This window comes from Podarcis tiliguerta, assembly GCF_965153285.1.
Source record: "Podarcis tiliguerta genome assembly, chromosome: 4".
NCBI lineage: Eukaryota > Metazoa > Chordata > Lepidosauria > Squamata > Lacertidae > Podarcis > Podarcis tiliguerta.
This window is the reverse complement of record NC_139537.1, coordinates 1,370,335-1,396,745: the sequence shown is the minus strand read 5'-3', so window position 1 is coordinate 1,396,745 and position 26,411 is coordinate 1,370,335. Positions and strand designations below refer to the sequence as shown.

Below are 26,411 nucleotides of genomic sequence, written 5' to 3'. Positions count from 1 at the left end.
AGCCATGTTCAAATATATAAAAGGATGTCACATAGAGGAGGGAGAAAGGTTGTTTTCTGCTGCTCCAGAGAAGCGGACACGGAGCAATGGATACAAACTACAAGAAAGAAGATTCCACCTAAACATTAGGAAGAACTTCCTGACAGTAAGAGCTGTTCGACAGTGGAATTTGCTGCCAAGGAGTGTGGTGGAGTCTCCTTCTTTGGAGGTCTTTAAGCAGAGGCTTGACAACCATATGTCAGGAGTGCTCTGATGGTGTTTCCTGCTTGGCAGGGGGTTGGACTCGATGACCCTTGTGGTCTCTTCCAACTCTATGATTCTATGATTCTATGATTCTATGATTGTAAACATATAAAGACACAAGTAGGATTTGAATAAGGAGCAGCAGTAAATGATGACTTTTGGAATAGTATGGTGAGGACAGGCTGCAGAACAAGTTATCATATGCAGCAATATTAGAAAATACGGGGAACCACAGAAGGGAAGTCCAATGTCAGATGAAAATTATGGGGGAATTAAAGAGGTATATGCATTAAACTTGCAACCTATTGCTTGCAACCTGGCACTGCTGCCAGGTGCACCCTCTTCAAACAAACACAGAAGTGTTTTCGTACACCTTTGTGTGTCTGCTGTGCCATTCCTGCTAAAGTCAGATTAACAGAAGATGAATGCCAGAGGGAGGGAAGGAAGGAAGGAGAGGTTTGACAGCTGAATGAGTTCTCTAGACGTGTGTATTATTTATTTATTTATTATTTGTTAGCACACACAAAGCTTCCTTGTTCAGGGTGGGAGGGAGAGGAGACCCCCCCCCAGACAGACCCGCTACACGGCTGCAGGGTTTCCACATTCTGGCTTAACTCTGTGTTGACTCTGCTGTCTTCGTAAATGCAGGAAGCACAATACAAAAGAATACCCACCTTTGTTTTAAAAATCTCCTATGAAAGAGAGTCCACCGAGGGCATCTGTCGAACAGCTCTTGGCCTTAGAAAATTATTTCTAATGCTTATCAGAATCTCCTTTCTTGTGGTTTGAATCCATCAGTTTGGATCCTCCCCTTTGGAGCAGCAGAAGACATGCTTGCCTCATCTTCCTCAGGATTTGTTCCGGATCCCAATAGATTTTCTTCCCTGTGAACTGTCTTCCATCCAGCGCCTGCTGGAGAGGGAACGGATTCCTGCTTACATCCACCACAGCTACCAGGAAGCCCTTCCGAGGCCCCAGATGCTGCCAGCCAACCACAGCTCCTTGCCCCCCACCACCTACATCTTGACCGGCATCCCAGGGATGGAGGCCTTTCACATCTGGATCTCCATCCCCTTCTGCCTGATGTACATTGTGGCTCTGGTGGGGAATAGCACTCTGCTGTTCATCATCTTCACAGAGCGCAGCCTCCACCAGCCCATGTACTTCTTCCTCTCCATGCTGGCTGTCACTGACTTGCTTCTGTCCACCTCCACCGCTCCCAAAATGCTGGCCATCTTCTGGTTCAAGGCCGGGGAGATCTCCTTCGAAGGATGCCTAGCCCAAATGTTCTTCATCCACAGCGTCTTCATTGCCGAGTCGGCCATCCTCATGGCCATGGCCTTCGACCGCTACATCGCCATCTGCGACCCGCTGCGCTACACCACCTTGCTGACCAATTCAGTCATCCGGAGAATTGGGCTGGCTGCCATGGTCAGAAGCTTCTGCGTGATTTTCCCGGTCATCTTCCTCGTCAAGCGCTTGACATTCTGCCAGCGCAACATCCTTCCCCACACGTACTGCGAGCACATGGGCATCGCCCGGCTGGCTTGCTCCGACATCACGGTCAACATCTGGTATGGCTTCATGGTGGCCATCTTGGCCATCGGTGTGGACACCTTGCTGATAGCAGCATCGTACGGTCTGATCCTGAGGGCTGTGTTTCGGCTCTCCTCCAAAGACGCTCGCCTGAAGGCACTCAGCACCTGTGGCTCCCACCTCTGTGTCATCCTCATGTTCTACACACCTGCATTCTTCTCCTTCTTTGCCCATCGCTTTGGCCACCACATCCCAGGCTACGTTCACATCCTACTGGCCAACTTGTATGTCCTCATCCCTCCCATGCTGAACCCCATTGTTTATGGGGTGAAGACCAAGGAGATCCTGAGGAGAGTCACCAGCTTGTTCCACCAATGTTTCAACAGGCCAGTTACTTAAAAATAGCTCCGTATTCACTAAGAAGGAAAGTTGCACCGATGGAGGGCGATCCCTAGAATGCAGGGAGTGAGGCTTCCTTCTGATGTATTCATCTACGTTTTTTTAATATACCAAGAGTAGCCACAGCAGTGCTGAGCTCAGCACCCTGAGCTAGGCCGTTGTCTTGCCACATGCAGATGGTTCTTTTGATGAGTTTCAAAAGAAGATTAAAGATTTTATTCTAAACAGCAAGCATTATATACATTACCAAGGAAGCACCTCAATCTGCCACTGGGAAGCCCTCAAGAAGTGGTGAAGGCCCCAGGTGGCCTCAGGTTGCATGAGCTTCTGAGAGCTATGCCCCCAAACCATTTAATTTATAGAGAGCTAACTTGTCAGCCTACGTGCCTTGCCCGACTAGCTAGCGCAGATGATTCCTTAGCTACCCACCTCTCCAATGTCTCACTTCAAAGAAGGAAGGTGCCCAACACTATTACTTCCTTCCACAAACCAGGGAATTAAAAGGCTGTTCTCAGCCACCAAAGAGCAGAACAAGAGACAGAGAGGGGAGGTAAAGAGAGGCAGGAAGAGACGACCATGTCAGATCACTAAACTCCTCAAAATACAATTATCTTCTGGAAAAGATTGCCCCTACAGTCGTCTTCTGCATGTGCCTTCTGCAGAATGCATCAAGAATTGTACAGATGAGCTCCTAGGTGTGTGTATGTGTGTTTTGGAAGACGCCTGTGCGTGAATTTGTTTTATGTGTGTAGATCAGTGCACGCTGACCAACGCACAGTCTTCACAGTAGGGCTCTTTTCTGATGGTATGAAGTAGTCACGACAAACCGGTAGATTCCTATCTGCTGCAGCCTTCATCCGCCTTACAACCGTTGTAACATACCGCTTGTTATCATCCACCTGTTCTGCTGTTGAGGACTTCTTGGATCATTCTTTGTCTAGCTCCTTCCCTTTGACCTTACCGCCTTGGGTGACCCTGCTGGGAGTACGAGATTCCCGACAGCTTCGCTCACAAGGGTCATAGGAACATGCAAGCCCACTCACCACAACAAGGTGATGATCCAGCAAGTGCGGATGCCTGAGGATTGTCTTCCAAAGCAGCTACTCTATTCCAAACTTAAAAACAGAAAGTGTAATGCTGGTGGTCAACAAAAGAGGTTTAAAGACTGCCTCAAGGCAAATCTAAAAAAATGTAATATAAACACTGACACCTGGGAAAGACTGGCCTGAGACCGCTCCAGTTGGAGAACAGCCTTGCCCAAAGGTGCCATGGACTTCGAAGATGCTCGAACTCAGGACGCAAGGGAGAAATGTGCTAAGAGGAAGGCACAGTTGGCAAACCCTCACCGTGATCAACTCCTGCCCGGAAACCAATGTCCCCACTGTAGAAAGACGTGTGGATCCAGAATTGGCCTCCACAGTCACTTTTGGACTGATTGTTAAAACCATGTTTATGGAAGACAATCTTACTCAGCTACTAGTGATCACCAAAGAAGAAAGAAGAAGGTGTGTGTGTGAGAGAGAGAGACAGAGTGAGTGAGTCAGAGAGAGAGAGATAGAGATGTAACATTTATTTTGTGCCAGATGTTTGGTGCAGTGCAGTGCGGAAGGTCTTCCCCAGAGGATGGAAAGGTAAGGATTGTTTAGGGTGAGGGAACTCATGGAATCATAGAATTGTAGAGTTGGAAGGGACCTCAAGCATCTCCAACCCCCTGCAATGCAGGAATCTTTTCTGTGGCTCGTCAGGCACAGGAAAGAGTTTGGAACAGGAGAGAAATGTACTCTGTTTATCTAGCTCACTATCCCTCTGTCTTTGTAATGTTATCGCCACCCATTGTCGGGGGGGGGGGGGAATCAATAGAAATGCAAAATTCAAATTGTAACCCTACAACAATCCACGCCAAGCGTGACCGATATAATGCTGTCATAGAGCAGCATAAAATCACCATAAAATATTCTACCAGATTGGAACTGTGTGTGAAAAAATAGTAGAAATAATAATACAATGAGTCTAATCGGAAGTCAAATGTGTTTATTTTGTTTTCTGTCTTTCTTTTTTCCTTTCCCCCCTCCCCCCCTTTTCTTCTTCCTTTTCTCTTTTCTTTTTTGTGTGCCTCCTTTTTCGGCCTTTCTTTTTTCGATTTCTTAAGAAAGAGATAAAGAGATAAAAGTGTAAATGAAAAGTTATGAAAACTTCAGTAACTTAAAAGTGATGCTGTGTAATTTTTCTATCACTATTTATGTATTGTTAAAATTGGTTAATTGTAATGAATTGATGTAACAATTACTGTGGTTCCCCCCCCCCTTTGTTATTGTTGAATTCTAAATAAAGTATTCTTCTTTTTTTAAAAAAAAGAAATCAGTATAAAAAGCTTTAAAATGCAAAGGGGAGAGTAAAAGAGAGCTGCTGTTTTTTAAAGCTGAAATGCATGAAAAAAATGAGTTTCTGAAAAGCCTAGCAGGATAAAAGCTCCCCACCAGGCCCCAAAAAGATTCCAGCACACACGCCAGGAAAGCCTAAGTATTTTATAACTTGAACCGCTTGATGGCGGAACAGACCATACCTGTCAACTTTTCCCTTTTCTTGGAAGGAATCCTATTCGGAATAAGGGAATTTCCCTTTAAAAAAGGAAAAAGTTGACAGCTATGGAACAGACTCATCCAGAAGGCGGCAGACTCTCCTTCCTTAGAGGTCTATAAGCAGAGGTTGGATGGCCATCTGTCAGAGATTCCTTAGCTGTGATTCCTGCATTGCAGGGGGTCAGAATAGAGGACCTTTGGGGATCCCTTCTAACTCTTCAATTCTATGAAGTGGTAACTCGAGGACCTGGCCTCGGGTGGCCTTGCCTCAGAGCAGAAGCCCTGTCCCTTCCAGAGGGGACCTGAGGGCTGCAATTCCTCCTGGAGGCTCCTTCTGCCAGCTACCAAGAGCTTTGCGGGTGGCGGCGACATCATTGCTGACATCACTGGCGATGTCACAGTGACCCCCCCCCACACTCCTTGATGTGTCTGCGGTGTGGAGAGCAGCTCCTTTGCTCAGGAGGAGGGAGGGAGGGAGGGAGGGGAGAGAAGAAGGTCCAGGGAGGGGGCTGTCACGTGCGCCATCAGGCTTGCCCCAGCGCCAGTGTATGGGGCAGCCAGCTGCTCTCCTAAAGGACCACAACCGCAGTGGCTGTCTTAGCTCAGCCCTCCAGGTGACTTAAGCAGGTGACCTTCTCTGCCTAGCGAGACGCATCTGCCCCGCTTCTCCCATGCAAGCCCCTCTTCCTCCTCCTCTTCCTCCTCCGTGCATCATGGAAACCATGGACAAAGACCCGGACGGGCCCCCAGAGGCCTGCCCCATCCTCGCCTCCAACCCCAACTTCATCTGCATCACGGCAAAGTCCCCCAAGAGCAGCGCCCAGTTCCTGCTCCCGGAGCTCAGCACCATCCAGCAGTTCAAGGAGGAGCTTGCCAAGCACTTCTCCTGCGACACCAGCCAGCTGGTGCTGGTCTACTTTGGGAGGATCCTGAAGGACAAGGACACGCTCCGCCACTGCGGGATCACGGATGGGATGACTGTACACCTGGTGATCAGGACTCTCAAAAGGGACCTGGAAGACCCTCCTCAGTCTCCCTATGTTCCCGGGACTATGCCACCTGCCCTGGCACCATCTGGGGGCAGCCTTCCCTCCCCGGCATTCGGCTCGAGCCTGCGGGGCTCCTGGGGGTCCCCTGAGGCAGCCCCCTCCAGCTCCGAGTGGCAGCTGGTGCCCACCTCAGAGATGATCATCGAGAAGGTCCGGCAAATGATCCTGGCCAATCCAGAGATCCAGCAGCTGGCTCAGCAAGTCCCGGCCATCAGACACATACTCAACAATATGGACATCATGAGGGTGATCCTGGACAAGATGAGGGAGATTGTGGACCTGGCAAAGAACCCAGAGATGTTCCAGGACCTGAAGGCTCCAGACCAAGCCTTGATCAGCCTCCACGGCAGCATCCCTGGAGGGGACAACCCCCTGAGGCAGCTGAACAGTGAGCTACCAGAACCAGGGCTGAACGCCATCCAGGAGCTCTTCGCCTCCACCCTGGGGAGGAGCCAGGGGGCCCAGCTGGAGAGCCTGGAGCGTGTGGGCTCTCTGCCCCTTTGCCACAGCTCCCACAGCATCCACAGCACCTGCAGCGAGGACAGCAGTGCCTTCAGCACCCTGGCTCCCCCTCCAGGGCAAAGCTCCTCCATGCCCAACCTACCGCCCACGTCCGGGGCTGGGGCGTTTGGCCTGGGCAGCCTCCCACGACCGGACGCCAGCGAGATCCCTAAGCTGATTATCAACCTCTGCAATGCTTACACCAAGCGCATGATGTTCTCCCTCATGCAGAGCGCCCTGCGGGCCACAGAAGGGCCTCCGGTGGCCCAACAGGAGCAGGCGCAGCAGCAGGTCCTCCACTTCTCCCAGCAGATGCAGAGCCCAGAGATGGTGGCCGCCATGTCCAACCCCAAAGCCATCCAGGCCTGGGTGCAGATGGAACAAGGGCTCCAAGCGCTGATGGCCGAAGCCCCTGTGCTGGTTCCCTGGTTCATGCTGCGCTTGAGAGGCTACTCCACGGGGGTGAGCCCCTGGGTCAATGGCTACCCCTGCCCAGGGTCGGCTGCTTCTGAATAAGGCACCAAGACCACCCAACTCCTGGGCAAGCTTCAGATCTCCCAAGAATAAACTTGCTGCGCCACCACAAAGCCCAGACAGCACCCTTTGCCCACGGACAAGAGCAGGAAGCTTGGAGGGAAGGGGTCCCCTTCTTGCTGAACAGTTGGGGGGCCACCAGAGGCTGTTCTGACTGTGAGGGCAATGAAAGGCTCTCCTCTGATAGGCTGGGGCTTCTGAAATGGGTTGACTTGAATGTCCACGCAATGTTATAAAGAAAAGCCAACAGCCTCTTTGCTCTCCTGCTTCTCTCTCTCAACAATGGTGGTGGCCATCTCCCCTCTTGGGTGCTACAGGTCTGGGCATTGGGGACAAAGTCACTGTGGGCCCCCAAAATATCTGGCGGGACCAGGAGATGGGTTGGTGGGGGAGGGTGGGGCCCTGAGTCATCTAATCAAAGAAACGTAGAGTTGGAAGCATCTGCATGGCGCTTCTGCAACAGAGCAACTGCACACCTTCATCTGCCCCTGCCGCAACAAGTCAAGTCTCTCCAGTATAATAATCAGTGCTTTTTTTTCTGGGGAGATGCAGGGGTACACATACCCCTCAACATTTTGTGAATCTTTGTAACTTTTGTCCATTTACTGTACTTATTTTCCCCATTTTGAACTATAAAATTGTGATTTTTCTTGTCAGAGAGTACCCCTAAACAACAACAACAACAACAACAACAACAATAATAATAGTAATAATAATAATAATTTATTTATGCCCCACCCATCTGGCTGGGCCTCCCCAGCCACTCTGGGCGGCTTCCAACAAAATATTAAAATACAGTAATCCATCAAACATTAAAACCTCAGTGTCCGGGCAGAACGATGGGGATGGAGACGCTGGACCAAGCGGTAGACTCATAATCTGTTGAACCAGGTTCCCCACTCCTCCTCATGCAGCTGCTGGGTGACCTTGGGCCAGTCACACTTCTCTGAAGTCTCTCAGCCTCACTCACTTCACAGAGTGTGGTGGGGGAGGAAGGGAAAGGAGAATGTGAGCCGCTTTGAGACTCCTTAAAGGTAAAGGTACCCCTGACCGTTAGGTCCAGTCATGGACGACTCTGGGGTTGTGGCGCTCATCACACTCTATAGGCCAAGGGAGCAGGTGTTTGTCCACAGACAGCTTCTAGGCCATGTGGCCGGCATGACTAAGCCGCTTCTAGTGAACCAGAGCAGTGCACGGAAATGCCTTAGGGTAGTGATAAAGTGGGATATCAAATCCAAACTCCTCCTCCTCCTCCTCCTCCTCCTCCTCTTCTTCTTCTTCATTTAATCCCCACAACAAGCCTGTGAGGTAGGTTAGGCTGAGAGGCAGCGGGTGGCCCCAAGGTCTCCCGGTGAGGTTCATGGCAGAGTGGGGAGATTTGAACCCTGCTCTTCCAGGTCCCAGGGGACGCGGGTGGCGCTGTGGGTAAAAGCCTCAGCGCCTAGGGCTTGCTGATCAAAAGGTCGGCGGTTCGAATCCCCGCGGCGGGGTGCACTCCCGTTGTTCGGTCCCAGCGCCTGCCAACCTAGCAGTTCGAAAGCACTCTCGGGTGCAAGTAGATAAATAGGGACCGCTTACTAGCGGGAAGGTAAACGGCGTTCCGTGTGCCAGAGCAGCGATGTCACGCTGGCCACGTGACCCGGAAGTGTCTGCGGACAGCGCTGGCCCCCGGCCTCTTGAGTGAGATGGGCGCACAACCCTAGAGTCTGTCAAGACTGGCCCGTACGGGCAGGGGTACCTTTACCTTTACTCCCAGGTCCTAGACCAGCACTCTAACCACTGCACCACCCTGGTTCTCCCGAGAGGAGAAAGAGTTAAGCAGACCCTCCCTCCCCATTGCACTCTTGGCCATGGTAGTGCCCCTGCTTGCCTACAATTTAGGAGTGAGGGAGCAAAGGAGTGATATGGTCACAATGATATTTGGAAAGGGAAGAGTTGGGGTGACAGAGCCAATTCCTACAGAGGAGAGGCAGGCCACGAATAGCGGAACACAGAGACCAATTTGGGAAATTACTATATAGGTCTTTACAGGCTGAAAAGCAATGCCATGGACATGTGGCAAGGAAACATAGAAAAATTTTGATTAACAACAGGCTTGGGAATGAATTTATACCATCTGATAAAGGGAAAAAGAGAGGGATTGCTTTATATGTAAGAAAAAAAATTGAAGCCCAGCAAATCTTTAAGGATGAAGAAGGAAGAATCATTGCCGTCCAGATCAAGTGGCAAGGCGAAAAATTAATAATTGTCGGGATCTATGCACCTAATGGAAATAAGACTGATTTTTACAAAAAATTGGAAGAAAGACTGTTTGAATATATGGACCAAAAAATTATAGTGATGGGAGATATGAATGGAGTAGTTTCAATGGAAATGGATAGACTTAGAGACAAAGAAGTCAGCAAAGAAGGGAAAATACCTAAGACTTTCTTTTTGTTGATGAAGAATTGTAATCTAATTGATATTTGGAGACTTAGACATCCATTGGAGAAACAGTTTACATTTTATTCGGATCCAAATCAGTCAATGTCAAGAATAGATCAAATTTGGGTCTCAAATGAATTAACACCAAGGACTCTTCAGATTGAAATCCAACCAAGAGTAATCTCAGATCATAGCCCAATAAAATTGGAGATTAAAGGTTATGAAGAAAGGTCATTCAGATGGAGAATTAACGACTACCTTTTAGATGACCAAAAAATTGTACAAGAAGCACAAAAGAAGTTGCTGGACTATTTTACAGACAATTGTAGCAAAGGTACAAAGATGAGTACAGTTTGGGACGCAAGCAAGGCGGTAATGAGAGGATTTTTCATTCAACAGAATGCAATCAAAAACAAGCAGAGAGAGAAAGGAAAGAAAGAAATCTTAAGACAAATAATGGACAATGAACAAAAATTAATTAAAAAACCCAACAACTCAAAAATAAAACAAAAGTTTTGCAAACACAATTTGCAATGATAATAAATAAGGAGGTGGAATGGAATATTAAAAAGTTAAGACAAAGGAACTTTGAGTTTGCGAACAAATCTGGCAAATGGCTTGTGTGGCAAATCAAGAAAAGAAAGGAACAAAACACAATTAGTAAAATTATTATTGATGGAGAGGAGATAGAAAACCCAAAAGGTATCAGAAAAGGATTCTTGGACTTTTACAGTCATTTGTATAGGAATAGAGAAAAGAAAATAGAAAGATATCTAAAAAATAAAAAGGTGCAAAAGATCCCGACAGAAAAGAAAGACAGACTGAACGCCCCAATCAAGATTGAAGAAATATTAGAAAATATAAAAGATTTTTGAAAAGGAAAGGCTCCAGGACCAGATGGATTTACATCTAGTTATTACAAAGAATTGAGGCATACCCTGACGGTACCATTGATAGAAGTTATGAACAATATTTTGAAGGAAAAGGATATTCCAGAAACTTGGAAAGAAGCCTTTATCACATTTATTCCCAAGCAAGATTCCGATTTAACATTAGTTAAGAATTATAGGCCGATTTCATTGTTGAATACTGATTATAAAATTTTTACGGGAATATTAGCAAAAAGATTGAAAAAGTTATTGCAAGAATTTATTCATGAAGATCAAGCAGGCTTCCTTCCTGGCAGACAGATGAAAGATAATGTGAGAAATATAATTAATACTATGGAATATCTGACTGCTAGGAATGAGAAACAAGCTATATTGATGTTTGTAGATGCGGAAAAGGCCTTTGATAATATATCTTGGGAATTTATGTTAAAGAATCTAGAATATATGGAGGTAGGAAAAGATTTTTATAATGGAATAAGAGCAAACAATCCAACAAGCCTAGCAGAGGTTGCCTGGCCTAATAAGCAAATTCCCAAGGACAGAAGAGGAGTGCTGCTCTTCTCACAGTGTCCTCAAAGCATCCCATTCTCACAGTGACCACCCAGAGCCCCGTGGAAAACCTGCAAGCAAAACTCCAGCACAAGAGCAGCAACACTCTCCCCTTCTGTGGCTTCCAGCAACTGGGATCCAGAAACATTTCTGCCTTCAAATGTGGAGGACAGAGCACAGCCATCTTGGCTGGTCACTATTGATAGCCCTCAACTCCTCCACGAATTCATCTAATCCTCTTTTAAAGCCATCCACAGTTTAAATCTGTGCTGCGTGAAGAAGGACTTTCTTTATCTGTCCTGAATCTTCCAACATCCAGGTCATTAGATGTCATTGAATTTAGCAACGAAAGGAATGGCAAGACAAACTGTTAGAGTATATTGAACTGGCTAGATTAACAGAGGCACTTAGAGACCACACTAGACAAGAGTTTCAAAAAGCATGGGGAAAATGCAGAGAACACTTCACAAAGCAGTGCCCTAAAATACATACCTGGACTTGTTTCTGCAGAAGACTTTGTGAAGATTTAAGTTATAATTAGAAAAATCTTAATAATTATTCATAAAGGAAACAGCTTATAAGAAGTAAAGAGGCCAGATACAGTATAAAAGAAGTATTTTATTTGGTTCTTTGTATTGTTGTATGTTATGCTTATTGTATGTTATGGTCATGTTTAATGAGGGTGGATTTCTGTATTGGGGGGTGGGGGGTCTATGTTATGTTGTAAATAAAATTCCCATTTTTTTTTTAAAAAAGAAAGAATTTAGCAACGAAAGCACACTCTCCCCCCGAGTCACTCCAGTTAAGTGCACCACTGCACTCCCCTTTATTGGGGAGGGGGGCACCCATGGAGGCCTTGCCCAGCAGGGCCTCCCCTGCCGGTTCTCTGTGAGGTCAGTGGTGACCTCACAGTCCAGGCAGCTTCACAGAGAGGCCATGTCTTCTGGCAGCAGCAGACGGGAGAAGAGGAAAATGAAGGTGCCTGCCAGGTTGTGAGCAAGCGGAAAAGGAAGGCAACATCTCGCTGTTATGTGCGCTCTGGCCTTGGCTAGTGTTGAGACAAAGGGGGGCAGCAGCAGACCACTGGCCCCTTCCCACCTCTCGCGTCCTCTACGGGAACAAGTGGCGGCGGCAGCAGCAGCAGCAGCAGCATCGCCGCCACACCGGAAGGAAAAGAAGACGCCCCGCTTTTCTCCTTCTCCCTGAACCTCTGCTCCTCAGCAGCCATGTCCGAGAGCAAGAAGCCCCACGGGGCTGCCGCCGGCACCCGCGTCATCAAGGTGACCGTCAAGACCCTCAAGCGCAAGGAGCACTTTGAGGTGGCTGAGAGCACCCTGGTGCAGGACTTCAAAAAGCTCATCTCTGAGCGCTTCAAGATGCCCCTGGAGCAGCTGTCGCTGATCTTTGCCGGCGAGATCCTCAAGGACCAGGACACTCTGGCACAGCACAAGATTGTAAGCGGGTCCAAGGTGCACCTCTTCATCAAGTCACAGAGGAGGCTGTCGGGGAACCCTGTGCCCTCCCCGGGAAACACCGGTCCCGCTGCCTTCCTGCCCGTGCCACCCACAAGCATGTTGCTCTCCAGCGAGGCCTCCTCGGAGCACAGCCTTGACCTGTCCGAGTGGAGCAACCAGCCGGAAGAGCTGATGGCTTCATGCCACAAGCTGGTCGCGCAGACCATGGAGAACCTCTTGCTTCAGATGGTCACTCTGAACCTGGACGCCTCCACCTTGAACAACAACCCGCTTCTCTTGGGCTTCCTCGTTGGCGTCACCGGCATGAACGTTCTGGGCCTGAGCTCCATGGATGTGTCTGACATTGTGGGCGAGGCCCACGAGCAGGACATGACCCGGCAGGAGCTCATCAGCGAGGTGATGCAGCACCCTTTTGTGCAGAACCTCTTTGGTGACACCGAGCAGGTCAGGCAGATGATCATGTCCGTCCCGCAGATGCAGCAGCTGGCTGAGCAGAACCCTGAGATCAACCATATCCTCAACAACTCCGAGTTCCTGCGGGAGATGATCGACGTGGCCACCAGCCCGGCGGTGATGGACGAGATCATCAGGAACCACGACCGAGCCCTGAGCAACCTCGAAAGCATCCCAGGTGGGTACAGTGCCTTGCAGCAGCTCTACAACGACATAGAGGCCCCCATGCTGAACGCAGTCCAAGCCCAGTTCCAGGGCAACACGTTTGCCCCATCAGAGAACAAGCCCCCTTCTGGGGGGATCAGCCCTCTGGCCCGGACAGAAAACAGAGAGCCCCTGCCCAATCCCTGGGCTCCTCAGTCCAACAACAGTGGTGGCGACAATTTCTGCAACGGTGACCTCAATGGTACCAATAACGATGCTGGTCAGGGCTACATCCTGCTTGCTTTAGGCCCGGGAGTCCGGCCTGAGCTGAGCAAGTCCGAGAGCATCCAGAACATGGTCCACCAACTCACAGAGAACCTGGAGTTCATGCAGAACATGTCCAATGCCCTCTCGAAACCCGATGGGCCTACCCAGTTATTCCTCAGCCATTGCAACTCCCCCGAGAGTAACGATGCTTCTCTGCCTCAAGGGTGGGTGCAGCAGCTCCCTGCAAAACTGGAGAGGTCAGAGGCCGCTGCACTGCTGACCAACCCCAGAGCGGTCCAGGCTCTCCTCCAGCTGCAGATGAGCCTGCTGATCCTGACAAGAGAAGTGCCCGATTTCCTCCAAGCCTTGACGGACCCGGACGTTGAGCCCGAGAGCATGGAAGACTCTGACGAGGGGGAGAGCCCGTCCTCGGAAGCCGGGAGCCTCATCTCGGCTGACGAAAGCCTGGAGTTAGAAAGCAGTGAATCCAAAGCAGAAGAAAGAAGACGGGGACGACGACGAAGAAGAAGAAGAGGAGGAAGAGAGGAGGAGGAGGAGGAAGACGAAGAAATGGATCAACAAGCTCCAGTGGTCCTCTATCAGATGCAGCTGCAGCAGCTCCAGATGATGGGCTTCCAGAACCAGGAACTGAACCTGCAAGCTTTAATTGACACAGATGGAGATATTGGTGCAGCGGTTGAAAAGCTTACGAACTCTCGTGCATCCTAGCAACAGATTTACCTTTGCCTCTTGTAGGGTCACCTGATACACTAAAGTCAGCATGGTGGATATTACAATGGCCTTGCCTCAGTGCTCCTTTACTCAGGCTGGGTTTTCTTAGGGGTGCTTATAGGAGTCTGGGAAGGAAGACCTTACATTAAAAACCATCCTCAGCAGATGCCTGAAAGCCACCGAGGAAGTAGGTGTGTGTTGCATCATCACCTTCAGGGCCCTTTCTGGCTCCCTTGGCCTTAGGGGGAACAGAGGAGTCCACCCTAGCTGGGTCCACCCTAGCTGGGTCCTCCCTAGCTGTCCAGAGAGCCCTTAGCCCCTCTTGGTTTCCTGCTGGCCTCCTGGAACTTCGTTGACAATGCTGGAGGGATTTTTGGCAGAGGAGTTGCCTTGACCCAGGGTGTCCTCCAGCACTTCAGGACTCCAACTGGGAAGCTGCTGTGCTGGTCTCAGCCGGAGCTCTGGAGCTGCCCCTGGCCTTCTCTTTCTCTCTCCTGGTTGGCTTATATCTTTCTGGCACAGAGCATTAAGATACCCAGAGCCAAGAGTTTCAGTTGGCCTAGTGGCAAGGGCTTCACTTCCTCTCGCCCACATCCCTCTGGGGGCCGTGTGGGTGGGCACACAAAGCTGTTGGCACCTCTGCACAGAAAGAAAAGCCCCCAACGATTCACAGGTAGGTGTCTGGGCCCCCATCTGGGCTCCTGTGATGCTCCATCAAAGGCAGAACCAGCAGACCCAAGCTATGCTTGAAAGAGGCTTTTGATAAACTGGAGTGGCCTTTCCTGGGAGCACCACCGCTTTCTCTTGCAGTAGATAATTCCTGGGTACCAGATTGGTCTTCTTAATCTGCTTTTTCGCTTTGGACTGTAGGCAACCATGTGGCGTCAATCCTCAAGTTGCACAACAGGTCAGAGCACACGTGAGTGTGCCACAGGCAGTAAAGTGGTGCTTATTTTCCACAGAAAAGGATGAGAAAAGGATGCTGGTCCAGATGAGCTACTGGCAACTCTGCTTATGGGGAAGGTTTATAGCTCAGTGGTAGAACATCTGCCCCAGCAGAGGGTCCAAGGTTCAGTGCCCGGCACCTTCAGGTAGGCTTGGGAGAGACTCCTGTATGAAATCGGAGTGTACAGTGGTACCTCGGGTTAAGTACTTAATTCATTCCAGAGGTCCATTCTTAACCTGAAACTGTTCTTAACCTGAAGCACCACTTTAGCTAATGGGGCCTCCTGCTGCTGCTGCACCGCCGGAGCACGATTTCTGTTCTCATCCTGAAGCAAAGTTCTTAACCCGAGGTACTATTTCTGGGTTAGCGGAGTCTGTAACCTGAAGTGTATGTAACCTGAAGCATATGTAACCTGAGGTACCACTCTAGACAATAATGAGCTAGAGGGACCCACTGGTTTGGGTCAGTATAAAGTAACTTCCTATATCCCTATGGATCAGGTCAATTGCCCAACTAGTCCAGCATCCTGTTCTCACAGTGGCCAGCCAGATACCTGCAAGAAACCCACAAACAGGAGTCGACCACAAGAGCCCTCTCCTTGCCTGGGGTTTCCAGCAACTGGCATCCAGGAGAATTGTTGCCTCCAACAGCCCTCTGCTCCATGAATTTGACTAATCCTCTTTAAAAGCAACTAGGTTGGTGCCCATCTCTGCCTCCTGTGGCAGCAAGCTCCATAGTTCAGCATGAAGAAGACCTTTATTTTGCCCTGAATCTCCCAGCATCCCACTTTAGCCAGTGTGGTGCAGTGGTTAAGAGTGGTGGACTCGTAATCTGGTGAACTGGATTCGCTTCCCCGCTCCTCCACATGCAGCTGCTGGGTGACCTTGGGCTAGTCACCCTTCTCTGAAGTCTCTCAGCCCCACACACCTCACAGAGTGTTTGTTGTGGGGAAGGAAGGGAAAGGAGATTGTGAGCCCCTTTGAGACTCCTTCAGGTAGTGATAAAGTGGGATATCAAATCCAAACACTTCTTTATTGGATGCCCATGTTTGCTATGTGAAGCAGCTATCCCTGATGCCTGCCAGCTGCAGCCACTCCAGCGTCACAACCATTGCTCTGCAGTTCATCCTGGGCAATGGTGGGTCTCACACACATGCCTTGTGCGGTGGTCCTATCCCTGCTTGCCTGCAGGCAGCCCCTCCACCCGGAAACAGCTGCTTCCCAGAAACAGCAGCCCACATAACAAAGATACGAACATGGGGGGACAGACCCTGCAACAAGCCTAGGTGCCAATGTTGTCTCCATATCCACTTAATAAACACAAAAGATGTAACCAGCTGTACTTTTGATTAAATAAGGTATACTATTCATTGTATCAAATTGCAGATTTCAACGGAAGTTTCATAAAGTTCAACGAAAAAAGCAGAAGACCCAGCGGATCAGTTCATTCTCTAGTCAGTTCATGCATAAGGTCCATACATGTTGTTGTTGTTTAGTCGTTCAGTCGTGTCCGACTCTTTGTGACCCCATGGACCAGAGCACGCCAGGCACTCCTGTCTTCCACTGCCACCCGCAGTTTGGTCAGACTCATGTTTGTAGCTTCGAGAACACTGTCCCACCATCTTGTCCTCTGTCGTCCCCTTCTCCTTGTGCCCTCCATCTTTCCCAACATCAGGGTCTTCTCCAGGGAGTCTTCTCTTCTCCTGAGGTGGCCAAAGTATTGGAGTCTCAGCTTCACAATCTGTCCTTCCAGTGAGCACTCAGGGCTGATTTTCTTAAGAATGGATGTGTTTGATCTTCTTGCAGTCCATGGGACTCTCAAAAGTCTCCTCCAGCACCATAATTCAAAAGCGTCAATTCTTCGGCGATCAGCCTTCTTTATGGTCCAGCCTGTCTGTTCATAGAGTCCAATAATCCACATGGAGACTTCCTACAGTTCCACAGATCCTTTCACAGAGTCTAAGACAAGGATTTCCGGAATATGAGCCTTGTTTCGCCATCCTAGGCTTCATCAGTAGAACAGGCTCACTTGTAATATTACAGGATAGTGGATCTTTTGCTATAACTATGTTATAATTACTATGCTATAAGATCCACTATCCTGTAATATTACATGTGAGACTGTGTGAAAGGATTCTGTAGAACTGTAACAACTCTTCATGTGCCCATTCCATAATGATAATTTTAATATTTATACCCAGCACATCTTATTGGTTTGCCCCAGCACTCTGGGCAGCCTCAGAACATATCTAAAAACATAATAAAACAGTAAGCATTAAAAAATAACCTTCCCTATTACAGGAGTGCCTTTAGACAGCTTGGAGGTCACATAACTCCACACCCTCAAACATTTCTCCAATGAAAATAGGGGCCTCCTAAGGAAAAGCAGGACATTCTGGGATCAAATCAGAAACTGGGATGGCTTCTGTAAATCAGGGATGTCCCTGGAAAATAGGGTCTGGGATCTGCAAAACTAACCAATGTAACCAAATCAAATTAAGTTGGGCAGGAGTTCATTAACAGATGGGGATAATTTCTACCTCCATCGCCTGCCCAAGTTAACAGCTGAACGTTGTGTTCACACAACAAGTTTCCCTAAGACTCCTCTCTTCCTGCTGCATTGGCCAGGCACCCCATTGGCCAATGTTCACCCTGATGAATCCGTCAAGTCAAAGGGGCACCCACCAACAGTTAGGAGCCCATCCTACACTCGAGTGGGACCCTGGCAGAGACACATGCCCGACTGGCATGTTCTCTCCCTCCTGGCCGATCGTTCGAGAGCTTCAAAAGCTTTCTTCAGCCCAAACATCACAGCGACTGATGGCAACAGACACCGGCACACTTAGGGCTCTGCAGAGTCTTCACAGCTTGTGTAACAGACCTCAGCAACTCAGCATTTTAGCTAATCTACTTTATTTACACATAAACACACGGAGCACTGCAACATGGTTTCCTCTCTCTCTAGCATCAGACTGTAAAGAGAAAAAGAACAAAGGACAACAGTCCTGCTTCACGGAACACAGGAACACAAACATCCTGTCTCCGTCACTTCCCACTCTGTGGAGTCAAAACATACACCGTCATGTGATAGACAACAATCCCATGACTGCAGTCATTGAGCAGGAATTCTAGCACCAACACCCGCAGGCCACGCCTGACAACAGGGATTAAGGGATGCCCACAACGCAACACAGCCGCAGCTTCTCACCTGTCCAGACTGCGTGCCAGTTAGCCAAATTGAAGGACCACCCCTGTAACAGACAAACATTGCCCTCGGCGGCAGAGTATGTCTGTTGGGGGGTTTCCCACAGGCATCTGGTCGGCCACTATGAGAACAGGATGCTGGACTCAATGGGCCATTGGCCTGACCCAGCAGGCCCTTCTTAGGTTCTTGTGATTCAGAGGCCTTGCCTAAGGGGGGGGGGGGGGAGCTTCCAGAGATGATCCATTCTGGTGATGGTCACTGCCTTGGTGCCCTTGGGGAGGATAAGGAATGTATATGAATAGATGGGTGGAAAAATGAAAAAGGTGGGATGATACAACAACAACAACAACAACTGGAAGCACAGCAAGATATTTGAATGCTCCACTTGGCCAGGCCAGCAAACGAATGATCTGCCAAGCTGTATGCAACCAACCTAGTCTGGAAATCAAGCTTTAGCTGCCCCAGAGCATAAAGAGCATCAGCTGTTATACAGCTCTCAGTTCCATAATGACACCTGTAGTGGTTTTACATCTCCAGCTTGCTGCTGTTAACAGAATCAGATCTTCAAAAGTACAGCACACACACACATACACATCAGAGAGAGAGAGAGAGAGAGAGTCTCTGTGTTGGGGGAGTCAACACCAGCTTCTGCTGCTTCATCACACCTGGGATTCAGTCCCTGCACCTCCTGGGATCTCCACTCACCTGAGCCCTCCCTCCTCTGTCCCTCCTCCTGGGATTCATGAGGAAACTGCATAAATTGCCACGGCCAGACTGCTGGAGACACTGCAGAGTCCTCTCCTGATTCACCAACAACATTCTGTATTTCCATACAGAAAAAGAGCTTGGTGAGTCTTTTTATACACTGGGAAGAACTTTTAAAAAATATATCACCATCTCCCATCCCCAGTCAGATTCCACCTGGAGTCCTGCGTCCAGTTCTTCTGGGCACCCCCCCCCCCCCAGTTTAGGAAGGATATGGACAAATTGGAAGATGTGCAGAAGAGGGTGACCAAGATGGTCAAGAGTCTGAAGACCAAGCCATGTGAGGAATGGTTGAAGGAGCTGGGTATGTTTAGCCGGGGAAAGAGGAGACTGAGAGGAGAGATGATAACCATCTTCAAATAACTGAATGGCTAACCTAGGGAAGATGGAGCAAGCTGCTCCAGAGGGGAGGGCCCAAACCAAGAAAGGAGATTCTGACTAAACATACGGAAGAACTTTCTGGGGATAAGAGCCGCTTGAAAGAGGAATGCACTCCCTCAGAAGGTGGCAGCCTCTCCTTCTTTGGAGATCTTTAAGCAGAGGTTGGGCGACCTTAGATGGTCAGGGGTTCTTGGGCTGTGATTCCTGCACTGCGGGGATTAGATGGTCTTTGGGGGTCCCTTCCTACCCTCTAATTCTAAAGAGAATTCTGAAGAGGCTAAACAATTGCCCCTTTGAGGTTTTTTGGCAGGGGGCATTGGAGGACGGTGCCTGGCCACCTCCCCAATGATATTGAAATGCAGCCCTCATCCCAGGATACTACAGTTTCATTTGGCATCTTTTCGCCTGGGCTTCCTCCCCCATGTTACTCCACTTCAGGCTGCAGTTCTGTCCCTTCCCTGAAATACTTTTCCGTCCCAAAATCAGGGGTTGCCTGCAATGAAGATGGATTTCAGGACAAGAGAGAAAACGGGCTGTGCCCTTCTGAGTAAGAGCGGAATGCTTTTTTTTGACGTAGGGAGGGATCTTAGTGTGGTTCTAGGGAAAGGAAAGGTCACTGGGAAATGTTACAACCAAAGCAGAAATCCACACTGGCTTTCTGAGAAGGAGAGGGACCAGCCAGCTATTGCAGTGGCAACCATGCAGGACAGAGTGATTGTAGCGCCTCCTCTTTCTCCACTTTCAGAGGCAGCGATGCTTCTGGGTACCAGTAGCTGGAAGCCACAAGAGAAGAGACGACTCTTGTGCTTGGATCCTGCTTGCAGGCATCTGGTTGGCTACTGTGAGAACAGGGTGATGGATGAGATGGGCTGTTGGCCTGACCCAGCAGCGGGCTCTTCTCACATTCTTATGGCTGACCAAAAAAGAGAAGGGGATATGTCTTCAAACTGTGAATACTTAAACTGTGGAATGTGCTATCACACTGAAATATACTCAGAGTCACAAAGTGATTTCATGCTCTTTATTCAGCTCATAGTGGTGAGGAGGAATGAATGGAAGTCCCCTCAAAGTATCTGCTTTATATACATTATTTACACAATGGGCTGCCCATGATTGGCTAATTCTGGAATTCTACTGTAAGCCAATCAGGTTGTGGATTCACTTATATCTGGAGCATGATTGGGTGGTTCCTGCCAACCAATCATACTGCTGCATTGTTCTAGGACCAATCAGACTGCTGCATTCTGAATCCTATTGTTCTAGGACCAATCAGACTGCTGCAGTTTGGATCCTATTGTTCTAGGACCAATCAGACTGCTGCAGTTTGGATCCTATTCAACTCAGTACATAACACACACAGAAACCGTGCCGGCTAGCAATTGAGTGGCCTTAGAAGAGGATTAGACAGAGGGCTCTTGTGCTCAGATCCTGTTTGCGGGGTTCCCACAGGTACCTGCAACGCAACCCCTTCCAATTTAGAAATCTCAGCTACAGCATCCATGACAGACGGCCATGCTTAAAAACCTCCAAGGAAGGAGAGTCCACAACCTCCTGAGGGAGAGCGTTCCACTGTCAAACAGCTCTTACCATCAGAAAGTTCTTCCATGTATTTAGTCAGAATCTCCTTTCTTGTAACTTCAAGCCAGTTGGTTTGAGTCCTACCCTCCAGAGCAGGAGAAAACAAGCCCCTCAGATGGTTCTCATGTCTCAGTCTCCTCTTCTCCAGACTAAATGCCCCCAACTCCCCCAAACCATTACCATAAAGCTTGATTTCCAGACTAGGTTGGTTGCATACAGCTTGGCAGATCATTTGTTTGCTGGCCTGGCCAAGTGGAGCATTCAAAAATCTTGCTGTGCTTCCAGTTGTTGTTGTTGTTGTTGTATCATCCCACCTTGTTCATTTTTTCCACCCATCCATTTATATACATTCCTTATCCTCCCCAAGGGCACCAAGGCAGTGACCATCACCAGAATGGATCATCTCTAGAAGCTCAGTCAGAAGAGGTTGGATGGCCATCTGTCCTGGATGTTTTAGTTGAGATTCCTACACTGCAGGGGGTTGAGCTAGATGACCCTTGGGGTACCTTCCATCTCTACGAAAAGTCCAGTTGTTCTGATAAGAGGGGAGCAGCAACAAGAGTCCCTTTTGTGGTGTGAAAAAGGGTCAACATCAACGCCTGCACCTGAACCCCCCCCCATCTCTCCAGCTACCAGCTACCGTTTCTGAAGTCACCCAAGGGAGAGAAAGCAGCAGGTCGCACCTGGATAGGGGTCCAGCTGAGAGCCTGCCTTCTTCCCAGTCTCTGTCACCCAGCAGAAGGGAAGGCAGCCACAGTCCTTCCATTGTGCTTGGATCAGCCTCAAGGCCTCCTGTTGAATTTCCACCAACTGGACCACAAAACTAAGGGCTTGTCCACAATTACCTTTCCTCCGCTCTTTCCAGGCACGGTCCTCACTTTAAAACTCTGTATCTGAGCACACACACCCTTTTTTCCCTTTGCTCCAGTGCTTTCCCCATGAAAACTTGCTCTTTAAAGCTCAATCAGAGCAAATGGCAATCCGCAAATTGATGTTTGCTCTCTCTGAGCCCTATAAAGAGCAGGTTTTCATCCTGAAAGCTTGGGGTGAAATACAAAGAGACAAAAGCACCCAGACACAGATCTTTTCAGCTTGGACATCTTTTGAGCCTGCAAAAAGCAGCAGAGCAAACAGTGGATAGTTGGCTTTCTGCCTCCTCCTTCCCAATCCGTTTGCCTTTCATACCATGCCTCTTAGATTGTAGGCAGCAGGGACCATCTTCCTTCTGAGGTTTGCAAGTAAAAAATGTTGAAAGCATAGAACCATTGACTTGTAGCATTGGAAGGGGCCGGGAGGGTCACCTGGTCCAAGCTCCTGCAATGCAGGAACCTTTTGCCCAACATGGGGCTCGAACCCACAACAAACAAATGAATGAAGTGCTCAGGGAGCTTCACTTGGCCATGTCTGCCCCCAACTACAGCAGCAGCTTCATCCCTCCCTGGTTCTTCCTTGCCGGCATCCCAGGACTGGAGGACTTCCACGTGTGGATTTCCATCCCATTCTGCTGGATGTACATGGTGGCCTTGCTGGGCAACCTCATGCTGGTGGCCACCATCGCCTCAGAGCCTGCCCTCCACCAGCCTATGTATTTCTTCCTTTCCTTGCTGGCTGCCTCCGACGTGGTCCTCTCCAGCACCACCATCCCCAGAGCGATGGGCATCTTCTGGTTTGGTGCTGGGGCCATCTCCTCCGGCGCTTGCCTCACCCAAGTCTTCTTCATCCACTTCACCTCTGCTGTGGAGTCGGCCATATTGATGACCATGGCCTTTGACCGCTACATGGCCATCTGCAACCCCTTGAGGCATGCAGCCATTTTGACCCGCGTGGTGATCGGGAGGATTGGGGTGGTCTGTGTCCTCCGGGGCTTCTTCGCCGTGGTCATCCTTGTGTTCCTCCTGCTCCGGCTGCCCTACTGTGGCCACAACGTCATCCCGCACACCTACTGTGAACACATGGGTGTGGCTCGCCTGGCCTGCGGAGGCATCACCCCCAATGTGGTATATGGCTTGACAGCAGCTCTGTCCACCCTGGGGGTCGACTCCATCCTCATCGCCATCTCCTACTCGCTGATCCTCAGGACCGTCTTTCGGCTCCCGTCCAAGGATGCTCGCCACAAAGCCCTGGACACCTGTGGCTCCCACCTCTGCGTCATCCTGATGTTCTACACACCGGCCTTCTTCTCCTTCCTCACCCACCGCTTTGGGCACAACATCCCTCGCCACGTCCACATCCTGCTGGCCAACCTCTACGTCATCGTGCCCCCCATGCTCAACCCCATCGTCTACGGGGTTAAAACGAAGCAGATTCGGGAAGCGGCCAGGCGCCTCCTCTTGCAAGGGGTGGGGGCGTTTCTCAGTCTCAAAACTGGAGCCCCACCCCTGACCAATGGGGCATAGCAGGAAGGGGCTCTCTGTATGTATTGCTGTCACTGTTTATTGCTGCCTCTGAGTGGTGAATTGTGACAGCCTGATGAGGAGGCTTCTCTGCACATTCCCTGGCTCTGGGGACGACTGCTTCCTGCCCTGATGACTGTGTGTCAACGTGGGGCTCCACAGGGCTCAGTCCTATCCCCCATGTTATTTAACATCTACATGAAACCGCTGGGTGGGGTTTGGAGTACATTGTCAGCAGCATGCTGATAACACTCAGCTCTGTTTCTCCTTTACATCTGCAGGTGAGGCAGTGGAAGTGCTGGGCCGTTGTCTTGCCTCGGTAATGGACTGGATGAGAGCCAACAAACTGAAGCTCAATCCAGATAAGACTGAGGCAACTGTTAGTTTGTGCTTCCTTAGACTAGATGGGTGGGAGGTGTTAGAATTCCTGCTCCATGACTGCAATCATGGGATTGTTGTCTATTACATGACGGTATATGTTTTGACTCCACAGAGTGGGAAGTGACGGAGACAGGATGTTTGTGTTACTGTGTTTCCTGAGTGGGATTATTGTTCTCTCTCCTTTGTTCTCTTTCCTTTGTTCTCTCTCTTTGCTGTCTGATGCTAGAGAGAGAGGGAGCCGTGTTGCAGTGCTCCGTGTGTGTTTATATGTAAATAAAGTAGATTAGCCAAAATGCTGAGTTGCTGAGCTCTGTTACACAAGCTGTGAAGACTCTGCAAAGCCCTAAGTGTGCCGGTGTCTGTTGGCACCAGTCGCTGTGATGTTTGGGCTGAAGAAAGCTTTTGAAGCTCCCGAACGATCGACCAGGAGGGAGAGAACATGCCAGTTGGGCATGTGTCTCTGCCAGGGTCCTACTTGAGTGTAGGACGAGCTCCTGACAGGAGGTTGTCTGCTCTGGATGGGGTTATGCTGCCCCTGAAGGAGCAGCTTTGTAGCTTTGTGGTCCTCCTGGATCCTTTGCTGTTGCTTGAGGCTCAGGTGGCCTCAGTGGCTTGGGTGCCTTCCATCAGCTTCGGTTGGTGGCCCAGCTATACCCCTATCTGAACAGGAATAGCCTAATTACTGTAGTCTATATAAATAAAAAAATGTCCAGTAGCACCTTAAAGACCAACTAAGTTTGTTCTATGCTCTGGTACCCTCAAGGTTAGATTACTGCAATGTGTTCTGTGTAGGACTGCCTCTGAAGATGGTTCGGAAACTTCAGCTGCAGGTGCAGAATTCAGCGGCCAGTTTGCTCACCAAGCAGGACGGTTTGAGAATATTAAACCAATCCTGGTCCGACTGCACTGGCTTCCAAATAGTTCCTGGGCCCAATTCAGAGTGCGAGTTTTGACCTATAGATCCTTAAATGGCTCAGGACTGCAATACCTCAAGGAGTGCCTCTTTCCATATGAACCTATCTGGACCCTAAAATCATCTTCTGAGGCCCTTCTTTGTGTGTCTCCTCCTCAAGAGGTCCAGAGGGTGGCAACATGAGAATGGGGCCTTCTCTGCAGTGGCTCCCCATCTATGGAATGGACTCTCCAGGGAGGTTCGCCTGGCGCCTTCATTATACACCTTTAGGCACCAGGTGAAAATGTTCCTCTTCAACCAGGCCTTTGGCTGATTGACATCTGATGCTCTTTTAAATGTTGACTTGTTTCCCTTTTGTTCCAACTATTTATTTGTGTTTTTATCCTATATTTTCGTCTGGTGAACCAGATTGAAATATTCAGATGAAGGGCTGTCTATAAATTTAATAACTTAATAAATAAAATGTTTGCTCTCTGCCTTGTATAGTTTATTTACATACAGCTCATGGGATGGTTTTGAAGGATGTTGTGTGGAGCTGAGTGCAGAGCTGTGCTGACTGGGGATAATGGGAATTGTCTTCTCAAACATCTAGGGTTTCCCAAACCTGGGTCTCCAGCTGTTTTGGACTACAGTTCCCATTATCCGCAACCACTGGTCCTGCTAGCTAGGGATTATGGGAGTTGTAGTCCAAAAACAGCTGGAGACCCAAGTTTGGGATACACTCGTCTAGGAGAAGCCACCTTGCAGGAGGTTGTTTCCTCTGCTACGTGAGATCTGGCCTCCTACCTCCAGGCACTCTCCAGGGGGAGAAGAAAACATTAGGATTATCGACAGAGATTGGTTGTCAGTTAAGATTTAAAACATCTGAAGAAATAAAAGACCTATTGACGGATTGGTTGCCACATCACCAGATAAATGACGTGTTTAAGGAGGATAAAAAGAAAAAGGGTTTTGATACAGTAAGATCTAAATTCGAGATAGAATTATTGGATGATAAGAGGAAAATATTATCAAAAATGTAGAAATTACTATTGGAATGGCACGCTAAGGATGAGGAGTACAAAGGGGTGATGACACAATGGGCTAAAGATTTTGGATATAATATTCAGTTAGAATCTTGGGAAAGGGTACGGAAGGAAGGCATGCAGTGCGCTTAAAGAAAATGTTATGAAAATGATGTATAGATGGTATTTTACACCAACCAAACTTGCTAAAATGTACAAGACAAGAACTAATAAGTGTTGGAAATATAAAGAAAGGGAAGGTATCTTTTACCAGACGCGGTGGACTTGCAAAGAAGTACGGTAAAGGCTTTCTTGGAAATGGTATAAAATGAGTTAAAGAAAATGTTTAAAAATACTTTTGTTCAAAAACCAGAAGCTTTCTATTGGGTCTAGTGGGTGAAGAGACACCAAGGGAAGATAAAAGACTACTCATAATACTAAAAGTAATACTAAAGTAATACTAAAGTAATACTAAATACTAAAGTAATACTAAAAGGAAAGGGAGTTCATGATGGCTGGGAGTTTGTTAAGAGGGAGATAGTAAAAGCACAACTTCAGGCAATACCAATGAGACGGAAACATGGAAGGTGCCTAAAGAAGCCAGGGTGGCTATCTAAAGAACTTTTAACTGAGTTAAGATTAAAAAAGGTTGTGTACAAAAAATGGAAAAGGGGGGAAACCACCAAAGAGGAATTCAAACAAATAGCCAGCACGTGTAGACACAAAGTCAGAAAAGCTAAAGCACAGAATGAACTCAGGCTTGCTAGAGAGGTTAAAAGCAACAAAAAAGGCTTCTATGGGTATGTTCGTAGCAAAAGGAAGAACAAAGAAACAGTGGGGTCACTCAGAGGAGAAGATGGTGAAATGCAAACAGGGGACACAGAAAGGGCTGAACTCCTCAATGCCTTCTTTGCCTCAGTCTTCTCCGATAAAGAAAACAATGCCCGACCTGAAGAATTTGGAGCAAATGATTCAGCAGAGGAAACACAGCCCAGAATAACTAAGGAGATAGTACAAGAATACTTGGCTAGTTGAGATGTATTCAAGTCTCCAGGGCCAGATGAACTGCAT

The 26,411-nt window shown here is 48.7% G+C and overlaps 3 protein-coding genes across 3 annotated transcripts; all 3 read left to right on the top strand.

Moving 5' to 3' along the window:
- Positions 1–1,221: 1,221 nt before the first annotated feature.
- Positions 1,222–23,045, top strand: LOC310676821 (olfactory receptor 52D1-like; the record flags this gene model as incomplete). The annotated part of the gene is made up of 2 exons (XM_083438998.1): positions 1,222–1,713; positions 22,545–23,045. 2 exons carry the CDS (start codon positions 1,222–1,224, stop codon positions 23,043–23,045), a joined length of 993 nt encoding a protein of 330 aa, XP_083295124.1.
- Positions 5,218–7,091, top strand: LOC310675647 (ubiquilin-1-like). Its single transcript, XM_083436622.1, has one exon. It carries the CDS (start codon positions 5,429–5,431, stop codon positions 6,821–6,823), a length of 1,395 nt encoding a protein of 464 aa, XP_083292748.1. The 5' UTR covers positions 5,218–5,428; the 3' UTR covers positions 6,824–7,091.
- LOC310675599 (ubiquilin-1-like) lies at positions 11,617–13,840 on the top strand. The gene has a single exon (XM_083436515.1). The coding sequence runs from the start codon at positions 11,931–11,933 to the stop codon at positions 13,770–13,772; it is 1,842 nt and encodes a 613-aa protein (XP_083292641.1). The 5' UTR covers positions 11,617–11,930; the 3' UTR covers positions 13,773–13,840.
- Positions 23,046–26,411: the final 3,366 nt, after the last annotated feature.